Source organism: Apis florea, unplaced genomic scaffold (assembly GCF_048593485.1).
Source record: "Apis florea isolate Af1SG1 unplaced genomic scaffold, ASM4859348v1 contig_2291_pilon, whole genome shotgun sequence".
Taxonomy (NCBI): domain Eukaryota; kingdom Metazoa; phylum Arthropoda; class Insecta; order Hymenoptera; family Apidae; genus Apis; species Apis florea.
In genome coordinates this window covers 4,179,022-4,193,055 of record NW_028256553.1, presented here as the reverse complement: position 1 = coordinate 4,193,055, position 14,034 = coordinate 4,179,022, and the positions used below count along the sequence as shown (strand labels likewise).

The 14,034-nt window shown below is 20.7% G+C and overlaps 1 protein-coding gene across 2 annotated transcripts in view; it reads right to left on the bottom strand.

The window, feature by feature from the left end:
* Window positions 1-13,793, bottom strand: part of LOC100863531 (pyrokinin-1 receptor) — a 34,673-nt gene extending 20,880 nt beyond the window's left edge. Inside the window, exons 1-2 of one of the 2 annotated variants that reach the window (XM_031916898.2) lie at window positions 12,674-13,793; window positions 5,102-5,508 (exon numbers count right to left, since the gene is read on the bottom strand). In XM_031916898.2, coding sequence (XP_031772758.2) covers window positions 5,102-5,508; window positions 12,674-13,149 — 883 coding nt within the window. In that variant the 5' untranslated portion in view covers window positions 13,150-13,793. The remainder of the gene's footprint in view (window positions 1-5,101; window positions 5,509-12,673) is intronic. The other variant, XM_012487431.3, reaches the window with a different exon arrangement.
* Window positions 13,794-14,034: the final 241 nt, after the last annotated feature.

Here is a 14,034-nt window from a genome sequence, read left to right as displayed (position 1 = left end):
CCTTAAAACTGAACAAAATTCTAGAAGAATTTTAAAAAAATTGTAAACAAATTCTATAGAAATTCTATTGAAATTTTATAAGAATTCTGAGAGAATTCTTAAGGAGATTTAATGAAAATTATAACAGAATTTAATAAGAATTTTAAGAAAGTTAAATAAATTTTACAAATGAATTCTAAAAAAAATTATAAATAAATTTTATAACAACTTTAAGATTTTACAAAAACTTTAGAAAATCTATATTATAACTTGAAGAATATCATAAATTTTGTTAGAAAATTTAATAGTATATAATTTAAGTATAAGATAAATGAGAACTTTATATTAATATAAAAAAGATAAAATCTTTATCTTCTGAAATTTAATTTAAAAATTAGAAATTTATTCCTATACTTCTAAGATAACATTTATAAATTATGATAAATAATAAAATTGTTATTTTCATGTTATTTTCTAACATCTATTCTATCATATTCGTTCAAATAAGAAATTACATCTATGTGATTTGTTCACGGATAATTCAGCAGAAAAAAATAGCATCGACGATATTTGTAGAAAACAAATAAGATGAAATATAAATATCCTTCGCTTAAAAAATGATCCTTTTCAAAATATATCAATTTTTCATTCATTTTTATCATTGTTTTGTGTCTAAAATCTCAATTTCACAGAGAATCGAGTTTATTATATCTTTTAAAATATATTAAAAATATTTCATTTATCCATAGAATATTTATAAAAAAATTTTAAGAAATTGAAAAATATTAATTAAAATAATAAAATGATACAACAAGAAATAAATATATTGCATATTACTATATTTGCATTGATATAAAAGAGTTTTTTTTAATACTTTTTATTTTATGCACCTAAAATAATATTAATTATATTTTCTAAGTTTTTCGCTGAGAAGCTGACTAAGTAAACAATACTATAATGCAACACTACGAATTGATTAAAATAAAATTATTTATAATTGAAAATAAAATAATATTTTAAAAAATTAACTTTATTAGTTATATTTTATATATTAATATAAAATAAAATTCTAATCAACATTCTTGCATATCAATTTTTGTGTTTCTTTCATTGTTGAAAATTGATTTTTCAATTAATATACCTTTAATATTATATACATTTAATATTTTTTGTATAAATAATTTGTATTATTATAAATGTATGATATATATAAATACAATTATTCTATATCTGTATTATTTATTTTTAAAGCAATTTAACGTTTTATTTCTTTATTACTCAAATCTCTATTCAAATAACAATAATTGCAACGATTCGACACACAATAGGAAACATCCGGAGACGATAAATTTTGTGTGTCATTCGAAACTGTTTCGTCGCTCGTAAAAGAATTTATTACTAAAGAAACTATTTTTAGGGACTATATCAAGTAGGAGGATGGAACTCCTCGACACTGAATGAATTGAATCTTTTGCCTTTGCTCTAGAAGAAACTAACTATTTCTCAACTATAAACATGAATCTCGGGAATACTTCTAACCTCTCTTTTTAATCTTTCTTGTGCAAATCTGGTCGATTCTATTTTACATGAAATCTGACATTTATGAGCTATGATATAAGATAAAATATATATATATCTTACATTATATAATTTTAATTATGACATTCTAAATTATGACTTTTAATATTACACATTGACGAAATTATAAACAGAATTAATAATTGATTTAGATGATGTTTTTAGAATGTGTACTATTATCATATAACAAAAGCGTTATTAATTTCAAATTATTATTTCATTTTAGGTTTAAATTTTAAGTGTCGTCAATTTAAATTAGAGAAAGTTTTTACTAAATATTTACATAGTATTTTATTTACATTTTATATAGTGATTATTATTCTAAAAAAAATTAAAAATTATATAAATAATTAAATATAATAATATTAATAATTTTTCATACATGCATATCCAATATATAATCTAATAATTAATTATGGTAATTATAGTAATAATAGTAAATATAAAAAGTTTATAATTATAATAATTACAGTAGAAATTTTATTTAAATGTAGGTTTTAATATAATAATTGAATATAATAATTGAATATTTTCTTTTTTTAAGGAAAAAAGAGCAATTTGATTATAGAAACTGTTGTTAGTTGCTACAACTATTAATATTTTATTAACAAACAATTAAATTTTTTTAATATGTAAAAATAAATATAAATACTTTGATTTTTTTTTATTAAAATAAACGAAACAATATTTTTAATGTTTATTTAAATATAAATCTTTCAGAATATATTATCACAACATACTGTTCACAAAAAGTTCACAAAAGTTTTCAAAAACATGCTCATAAATTTGAGCAAAGAATTTAGAGACAAATTCTATCTACCTACTTATTTCACATAAAATGTTCAAAAATATATATTATAAATTCATGTACTTATATTTTTTGTATTATTTTTAAATTATTATTATTAAAAATTATTTATCATATATTATTATAAAATAAATATATTATCCTTGTCATATTTTTTATTTCAAATTCTTACCAAAAATATAAAAAAAATTAAAAGAAATTTACAAATGTAAATGAAAAATTGAAAAAAATCTCTAAATTTCCTTTTTCATCATTATTTTTATTTTTAATAATTTTCATTCTATTATTTATTTTTGTTTTATTATTTCTTTCTATAAATACTTACATTTTATATATATTTTTTTCTTCTGTATCCAAAATTAGAATTTTTTTTGTAAAAAAGAATGTTATATTGGAAATAGTATAATATTTATGTTGATAAAATAAATCGACAATTATAATTTTACTATATAATAATTAATATATAGATACTTGAAAAAATAATAATTAATAAAATAATATTCTCCTTTATTATATTATTCCCTCCAATATAATTAATTTATGAAAGAAACAAAATATATTTTTTTATAAAAACGAAAAAAAAGATAAAAGAAGATTAATAGTACTTACGTAAACTTATATCTACTTGTAGATAGTTTTCAATGTTATCAATTAGAAATAGAACGATCTTTTTTTTTATGTTTTTTACGAAACAGAATTTGTTTTCATGTTCCTTCACGTTTCTTCTGCATATTCATCTATATATTTCATTAAGAGCTTAGGCTATTCTTAATTATTTCTTGGGATTATTTCTCAGAATGTGAAGATAAATATAAAATAATCCTTGAGCGACTAAAGCTATAATTATAGTTATATGAGTCTGAATAAATAATAACAATGATGATTTTTACAGATGATTTTTCTCTCAATTCGATAGGTTGCGGTTGAGATATTTCAAGTCTGTCACAATTTATTTTGTTACAGACGTATATAGATGAATAGAAGCAATATATTTTTTTTAAATAACAGAAAGTATTGCTTTTTCGATTTTCCAGATTGATTTCTTCTATTTTACTAACATAAAGCCTAAAAGAAAAAATTAAAAAAAAAAGAAAAATGAAATAATTAAAATTGAAAAAAGTCGTTAAACTATAGTTTTATCGTTTAATTCTATTGAAAATTTATGATGAAAATTTTTCACGATATTATAATTATATCATATTTATATAAAACATACTTTTATTCAGACATTTAAAAGCAAGTATATATTATCAATATATTAATAATAGAAATATATAATAATAGATATTTTATAAATAATAATAAAAATTCTACATATCAATGTTATTTTTGTTTTAGCTTTAGTTTATCTTTCATGAATTTATGATAAAAATTTGCCACTATATTATAACTATAAATCTGAGGGAGCATATATTCTGGCACGTATATGCACATATAATGGTTATTACCTTATATAAATGTGTAGCATGTGGTTTAATGAGATGATGATCGCTCGAGTGTGGTTGAATATGCATATAACCTTTTAACAAAAATGCGTGCAATAATACAATAAAATGATAACCTAAACAAATTTATTAATAATAAAAGGAAAAATAAATTATTAGAACTTTAAGTTCAAATTAAAGAATGAATAAAATTTTGTGAATCAGAGATAGTTTAATCTTTTTCAAGTTTGCTTGTGAACTTTTATGAAAGCATTGATAATTTAAAAATAAAATTATATATAATAAAATAAATATATTCAAAATATATTCTATTAGGTAAATGAATTATGAAACAAAATTGAAAGTAATAATAATTATAATAATATAATAAATATAATAAAATATTAATATAATAATATAATAAAATATTAATAATAAAATAAGAACAAATTTTAACTTTAACTTTAACGTTAAAAAATTATATAATAAATTAATATTATGAATGAAAAATTTCAATGCAATACAAAATTTTTTGAAAATGTTTGGAAATAGAATATAAATAGATAAATATATATTTATATATAAACTGAAAAAATAAAAGAAAAATTAATTAAATAATTTAATAACAATTATAAAAACAATTCAATTTTAAGAAATTTTAATAAAATCTCAAAAATATATTTAATTTTAATATTTGATTCCTGAATTTTTATTTTTTTATCAGATCTAGAAAGAAACATGCATACCAATTTTGACTTTTCCATACAATGAATAAATTTTGTAAACTTAATTTAATTTTTTTGTGAATTTAAAATAAATAAAGAAACAAAAAATAAAATGAGAATAATAAAAAAAAAAACAAAATAAATGAATGAACTAATTTCTAATTTCGTGAAGCTTGAGTCCTTGTACTTCATTTGTTTCAATTAATTTTACGGATTTCATTAATATGTGTTTCACGAATGCACATCAAAATTATGCAATTTCACAAATTTCAGAATAAACTATTCGAAATTGTATTTAAACATTAACATTGCTGTGAGTTTGATCACAATTCGCTAATTGATGAAGTTGTAAGCATCGTAAATACGCGATTCCTCTTTTGTCCAACTTTATCTATCTTCTATAAGAATAATGAAAAAAAGAATAATTATCATATATCATATAAATATTTTATTCCTGCAAGAAATTATTGTGAAAATATCGTGTAATAATAAAAATGATATGTATGCATAAAATATCATTCCCAAATTATTTGCTTACGTTAAGCTATAAAGAAAATTGTACGATACGTTATAATATATCTACTCACCCAACATTCGAATGACGTTCCTTTGCGCAGCGCTTTTTCCTCTTCCGCTGTCCCAGTGATTCGTACCACCCGATAAATGGTTCCTGTTCACAGTAGCCGTCAACATTCTCGATCGTCTCAATTTAATCGCGATCAGTATATAAAGAACGATGATGATCGTCATAGGTAGGACGAAAAATAACATAGTGGATATCTCGAATGCATGCTCGATCAATGTCCATTTCATCGAGCATCGAGCTGTATCAAGGATTGCCGATCCATTTTTGTTTTCGTAAACGACCCCGAATTGAATCGCCTGTGGCACGGCTAGGCACAGTGCCAATAACCAAATCACTATGACGAACTTTACTGCGCGAGACAGCTTTGACATAGTGTGCGAGATAAAAGGATGACAGATCGCGACATATCTGAAAAAGATAACACACATAGTTAGTATATTTTTTCGTCAAGTTTTTTTTTTTTTTTTTTTTCGTTTGCTAGCAGATTCTAAAAGACTCGATTGTGATCGAAACGCATTAACGAACCGGAAAATTGAGATTAATGTGAGACGATGGATTTTGTGTTGTGCTGCGAACATATTTATGTGTTTTGACATATTCGTTACAGTTTGTCATGATGATTTTCGTATAAGATTAATCGAGAAGTATAATAGTTATAATAAAATGAAAAAAATTATTTTTTCGACTATATTTTGGGTTTTTATATTTTACAAATATAACGATTATACGTGACATTTTTTTCGGTGCTAATAATCATTATTAATGAAATAAAATTTATATTGATTGCTTATTATTAATATTGTTCTGATGAAATATAAATTCAAAAATCGAAAATTTGATTGAATATAATAGAAATAATTATTATGAATAATTGAAATAAAATTAATGGATATCGATATAACAAAATTTTTTTACTTAATCGTTATTTGTTATTGTAAAAATGTTCATAAATAAATATCATGTGGCTTATTAATAAATTTTTTTTATATTTTATGAATATTATTCTCCACTTAAATAACTAATAAGTTTTTGTTAATGATTTATTTTTTTAGAGCATATTTTAGAATTTTTTAGAATTTATTAGATATACAATCACAATTTTTAGGTAATTTGTTATTCATAATATAAATATTTTTTATATATCTATAAAATTTATATATTTTTATGAAAATAACTAAAGAAATAATCTAGATAGAAATTTAAAATATTTTTACATATTAAGTGTAATTTTACATATTTATATAACACATTTTTTTATAGAACAAAATAAAATATATTATATGTATATATATACACCAATCATAGAAAAAAAAAATAGAAACTCTGGAAGACAACTATACATACAGCTAAAACAAGCAACAATCAAATATAATCAATCTGACATAATATTCATATATAAAATATCTAATCAATATCTCAATGCCAAAATTATTGCGATACAAATATAATATGATAAAACATAAATACCGAGAAAAAATAAAAAAATATACGTCATTAGTATAAGAACATAAAAAAATTTGATACATTATATCATCTCATATCATCATATCTTCAAAAGGAAATACATCAATATATTTAAGAAATTTATTTATCTCAAATGCCTGCAATCTTACATACAGAAATATAGTAAAATATTAAAAACGTAGAATACAAGTATTAATACTTCTTAAAAAATGAAAGAAACAAATAATATAATAATACTAATATTAATATAATTATTACTATTACTATTGCTACTACTGCTACTATTATTAATAATAATAATAAATTATTATAGGATAGATGATAAGTAAGAAATGTTTTGAAAAATTTGAACAAGCAAATATTATGATAAAGATAATAAGATCATGATATAAAAAAATAAAACTAAATATCATTTATAATTTATTATTATTATTTTTATTATTAAAATTCTAAGAAATATAGTATAAAACTTCTTATAATATTATTATAATGTTTGTAAATAAAAAATTTAGAATATCGTTTTATAACAATATTCCTTTTTACTGAATCTTAAGACGAATCGTGCTTGAAAAGACAACAAAATAAATTAAAAATTTTTCAGAAATGATAATTTTTAAAAAGTGAAAAATATTCTTATAACATTTTTAAAAATCTCGAAAAAAGGAGTAGTCTCATAAACTATATAAACTCTTTTTAAGAAATATTATTTTTATAATTTCGCAAAAAATTTCTCTATTTCAAATTTTATTTACTATTCTTATATTATTTCATTCTATAATAAAATTTATATTACTTAAAATATATCAATATTGAGAAAAAAGAATATTATAAAATATATTTTTATAATATTTTTATAAAAATGTATCACAATTGTGCGTTTTTATAAAAGTTATCTTTTACAAGAAAACAATCTTTTTATCTAGAAACAATGTCAATTTATCTTAATAAAAACATTATTAGTAAAATTAAAATGTTTCTTAGAGAAATAATATTATATATTTATATTTATTCACATTAATATTTAAACAGAATACAATCTTTGCTTTTATAATTTTGTACAAAGGAATTATTTAATTAAATATCGTGTTACTTTTTTTATAAAATTACTAAAGATTTATTATATTTTAAAAATATATATATAATTTCTTAGCAACTATAATTAACATTTAGAATAAATTATAATTGTTGCATTTTAATTGTATCATAATAATTTAATATAATATTTATTTATATTCTGGAATTTAAAAATTTATCATAATTAAACTTTATTATCATTAAGAAATCTTTTATGAAATTTAAAAAATGGCCAATACTTTCATGAGATAAAAAATACAATTCACTTTGTATAGATACAGAGCTATACAGAGATAATATTGTGATTATAATTATTATTAATTAAAAAAAATTGATAATTGTTCATAAAAGAATTTTGTTATATTTTATATAGAAAAAAATTCATAAATTCGATAATAATTGAAAAATTTTTCAATCGTTTAATGTAATTAAAAAAAATCATTGATGATAGTTATATTCAGACAATATATATAATATATTCAGACAAAAGATGATAAATTTTCAGATTCAAAAAAATATTTGTTATAAATCTCAAATCATTTTACAATAATTACATTGATTCAATTATTCGTCAATTAGAATGTTACACAGAGAAATCAAAGCTTTTTTAGCCGGAAATAAGAGAAAAGGAAAAAGAAATTTGAGGTTTTTTTTCCGGAAATAAGAAAGAAAAGAGAAGAAACTTGAAAGATTCGGAGGCAGTCAATTTGCGACAAGCGGAAAGGATTACTTTGACGGTTCTGGGAATTTCCGTGTGACGAGATGACATATAACCTTAAGCTTGATGCTTTTAGCCGAGAACGCTTTAGTCTATTGTAGTTATCAAAAGGTTAAAAGCAGGCTTAGAATTGCATGGTGAAACATTGAGAGATCGATTTACATTCAATATTTACTGAAAATTTTAAGAAAAGAGATTTTATTTTCTCTTCTCTCTATAACAAGAATAATTTTAGAAAGAAAAAATAAAAGCATTAATAACTAAATAATATCTTATTTTTTCATTAATACTGAATCATTAATATTTTTTTTACTCTGCACTATCTTACTATTTTTAAATGAAAAATAATTCATTTACAAAATAATATTTTTTTTAATATTAGTATTTATAGTATTTTTTTATAGTAATTTTTTTTTAAATATTAGATATCAAAGTCTTTTATTGACTTAAAACTTCGCATATAAATAATATAGAAAAGTAAGTATATTTAATGATATAATTGCTATTATTTTCAATACTATTTTCAAACTTTTTCCCATTATTCAATTAGCTTAATTTAAATTAATTTAAGATTAAATTGATTAAAGAACTCATACTATAATTATGAAAATTAAAACGTTTAAAGTACAAATAAATTTTTCTCTAATAATTTTAAGGATATTTTTACATGTACATGTACATTTATACATGTATTAAAATAATATATTAAATTATTAAATAAATGTGTTACTAGAAGATCAGTTAAGTTAATTGTTGCTAAAATTTTGATTTTTATTTATTATATTTTTTTCTAATATTTTTTTTAATTAAAGATTAATTATTCTCGAAGGAATCTGAAATATAGTTAAAAGAAATTGTGCAAATAACGTAAGATTCAATCATAAGATGGTGCAATTATAAGATCATATTCTTTTCATACTTTGAGCATAACAATTTTTTATACCTTTTTATAAAGCTAAAATTGGAAAAATATTATGTAAAATGTAATCAAGTGATTAAAATAAAGCTTTAAAAACTCTTCCATTCATCAAACTGAACATTCGATTTCGACGTTTCGAAGCGAACGAATTCTTAAACAAAACTAGTTCAATCAATCACCCGTTTCGAAGGGTCGGTAAACGGAAGAATGTCTACAATCGTATATCTTCAAATATCTTTTTAACCCTTTCAACCATATCGAATTTTTCGATAGCTATCACTCAACGTCAATATTGTCCACGATTTTTTTCTTTGCATAAAAAAAAACGAAAAAATCAGCGCAAAAATTTCAATCTCGAATCTATTTAAAAATATTGTTTATTTTTTGGAATAATATTTAAAAAATTATTATTAAAATAATATTTTAAATTCAAATATATTTAGAATATATTTAATCTGATTATTGGAAGTTAAAGATTTAAAACTATGAAATATTTCAATTAAAAATATTTTTTTATATTTAATAATAACGAAGCATTTTTGCTAATAAGCTAAATACTTATCGAAACTAATTTAGATTCATTTATATATTTTTATTAAAATATAATTTTATTATAATCTTTAAAATATTTTTTATAAGAATATTATTTTGTTTTGTCATTATTTTTATTTATGAATTTGTAATTAAATATTTTGATAAGTATTTTGGTACTTTACGTTGATATACATATATTTCAATTAAAAATATTTTTATATCTTTTTCCATATATATATATAAATATTTAATTACAAATTCATAAATAAAAATAACGAAAAAACAATTATGATATCTTTACAAGAAACATTTTAATAAATAAAAGTATAAAAATAAATTTAAATTATGAATAATTTTTTTAACTATATATATATAGTTATTTTCCGAAATAATTTTTCAAATATATATATATATATATATATATATATATATATATATATATATATAGTATAGTATAGTATACTTTGTTCAACAAGGTAAAACAACATAAATATTCCCAAGTTATTGGCTATTAATCGAATGTTCCTTGTCGATTGTCAGAAGTAAATTACCATTATTAAAATGGTTTCTAAATATAATCAGTTTTTAAAATATACTTTCTAAAAGTGAATAACTTTAAAATTGAACAAAATGATTTGAATTTTTTTTAAGATGATTGGAAGATAGTGTATAAAAAAGTTTTATAAAATTATAAAAATGCATCGCATATTTTCTTTGCGATTTTGATCAATTGTAATTTTTTAATTCTTTTAACATTTTAAAAAAAATTCAAATTAAAATTTGGTTCAATTTTAAAAATTAAAATAAATATTTTTAAAAAGCCATTGTACATATAACATTGCCATAGTTTTAGCTAGTATGAGAACTAAATGAGAATATCTATCAAAACATGCATCGTAATCATCTTATAGATATCTGAAATCTGTAAATAGAATTGTATGTACATAGTACATAATTACTCGTGCATCGATCATGTGTATTTCTTCATGTCTATTCATGTCATTAGATAGATTATAGTGGATTGAATGTTAAAAGAAACATATAAAAAAATCCAATTAAGATTATGTCAAGAAAAAATTTATAAAAATGTATATAAATGTGTGTTCAGTTATTAGATCATAAGTATTTTAATTGTATATTTTTTATTAGATATATATATATATATATATTATATTAAATTCCATAAATTATACATGAATTAATAAATTATACAAAAACCGCATGACATTAAAATCTCAGAATAAATTAATGTATTCGTTATTATGTATCGTATACTACTTTGATATTTTGTAATTTTATTTACTCTTTTTTTAATCATGTATATACATGCAATCTTTTTTATACTGTTATATAATATAAAGAATAATAAGAAGAATAATGAAATATGTTTATTTTTTAAAAATTATTTATTTTTTAAAAATGTTTATTTTTTAAAAAATGATGAAGTTACTGACAACATATTTTTTATTTTTTTTCATATTATGAAAAAAAAAAACTTATTATAATTAAACTTATTATAATTATGTGGATGAGTCTACACTTTTTTCCGAAAACGTTGAATTTTAATCACATTTTACAATAAAACAACTAATTCTAAAATTTAAATAAAAAACATTTAATTAAAACATTTCTCAAACAAATTTTACATTTTGATTTTTTTTGAATTGATTAATTCATTAATGGTACACATAAAAATTCATTTTACTATATTCTTATTAATATTATTAATATTAATAATATTATTAATTTAATATTTATTAATATTCTTGTTAATATTAATATTCTATCTAGTTGGAATATTCTATTGAATTTTTCAAAATATCTTTTTCGAGAGAATTTTCGAGAGAATATTCCAGAGATCTAAAATTTTATCATTCCTTACACCATTTCTTTTAGATAAATAAATCTAAAAATAAAAGAAGAATAATAAATAAGATATTTTAAATAAAAAAATAGTATATCTAAAAAATTCAGAGAATCGATTTATTTTTTCAAATTAAGTTCAACTTTGGCTAAATTTGAATCTAACAGATATGTATAAAATTCAAAGAATCTATTTATTTTCTTAAATAAGATGATTCTAACTAAATCTGAATCTGAAAGATTCATGTTAAAATTTAACAAAAATTCAAGAATTGATTTACTTTGTAATAAAAAATAAAAAAAAAAAATAAATATTTATTGTTTTTATCGACTCAAACTAAATCTAAAATTAAAGAATTTATGTTAATCCTTTCAACACGGCATTGTATTTTTTATACAAGTGATTAATTTTTATTTTTTATTATTATGTGTGAATTGGAATTGAAAAGATGTTGTATAAATGTTTCTTCTTTTTTTGTCACAATTGAAATAATATATATTCCAATAATGTTTTTCATTTTCATTTCAAAAATATATTTTATGAACAGGAATGAAAATTATATTATAACAAACAAAGAAATAAATATAGATAATACAGATAAATATAGAAAATATTACATATTGTTTTATTTATTTATAAATGATATAGTGTGATAAAACAACATTATAACAAGTTTTATTCAATATTGCGTTGATTTAATGTAAATGACTTATGAATAACTAAGATAATAATGCATTTATTACTTCATTTTACCGATAAGTAATATAATCTAATAAAAATCATAAAAATAGAATCAAATATTTATGAAATTTGTGATAAAAATTAAATTGGAAAATAATTTTCAAAAGTATATGAAATACAAATATACCGAATAATGTTAATCATATGAATATAAATATATCTATACTCCTGTTGGAAAAGTTAAAATTGGAAAAGATTAAAAAAAAAAAATTAATCTAGTTTGTTAAATAGATCCAACTCTGGAAAACTTTTTACGCACCTCTCGACAGTGAAAGCGGTGATGGTAAGGACGGTGGCATTAGCGGATGTCTCAGCAGCGAAACTTTGAATAATGCAAAACGCTTCGCCGAACACATACGGGAAATGTGACCAGATGTAGTACATCTCCGGCGGCAGACCAGATATCAGCAGCAGTAAATCAGACACGGCCAGGCTGAACAGATAGTAGTTGGTTGCCGTGTGCATCGACTTGTTACGCGCGATCACTACGCATGTGGAAACGTTACCGACCAAACCGGTGACAAAGATCACCGCATAAATCACAGTGATCGGCAGAACGATGTACAATGGATCTCTTCTGATGGACGAATCCTCTTGTTGAAGAAATTCAACTATTGGACTTGTGTAATTATCCATAATATAATCGCCAGACACCAGTTGTCCCTTGTGATTTTCACTTATCTCCATCGTGATATCGATCATCGATCCCTTCGTAGACTCGTTTTGTAAAATCATTCTTTCGAATGATTCCCTGAGAGATTCTTAATTAATTAAATAATTATGATTGACTAGCGAGTTAACTTTAATTTTGTCTCAAATTATCATTTTTTTATTCATTATAACAATTTAATAGCTTGGCCCAACATTTTGAAAGGCGAGGAAGAATCCTTGGTATCTATTGACGATTAAGTCAATTTGAACAATAATTAATGATATCGATCAGATATGTATGTATATCGTGTATCTGTCATCGATCTGTCATCGAGTCGTTGAATTGTGATTTTCTTCTCTTGATTTCCATTAAGTTGGTTTTGTTAAATTCTTGTAGAAAGAATAGAAGAGATATGGATTGTTAAGCGTAAGAATTGAGAGATTCATCCGGTTCGAATGTTTATGAATATTGATGAATCGATCTGAGATTTGATGAAAAATAAATCATTCGGTCATTCACTTGAAACATGGTCGGCCACTGTATCCTCAGGGACAAAATGACGAATAGAACATATTGTTTGTCTCGAAAACATATTAATAAAAAATCGTTAACGCTGCAGATTGGATTTATTATGGTTCTTTAGATCTGCAAAACGGCCAAATCACATGTTGAAACGGAATCATCTTCTTCAGATATTTCCGAGCGATGGGATGAATTCTCTTGGCTTCTTCAAACAGATTTCACGAATTGAATTCTTTGAATTAAATAATGAAATAAATATAAGTATTTTGAATTTCTTAATTTTTTAAAAATAATTTTTCTATGAATATTATTTTAATTTTTTTTTTTAAATTTCGTTTTTTTTCATTTTTTATATTTTTATATTTTTTTTTATTAAATTAGAGAGACAAGTATTGTAAATATTTATTTTTTCTGAGATTTTTAAATAATTACCTGGGTTTTATATT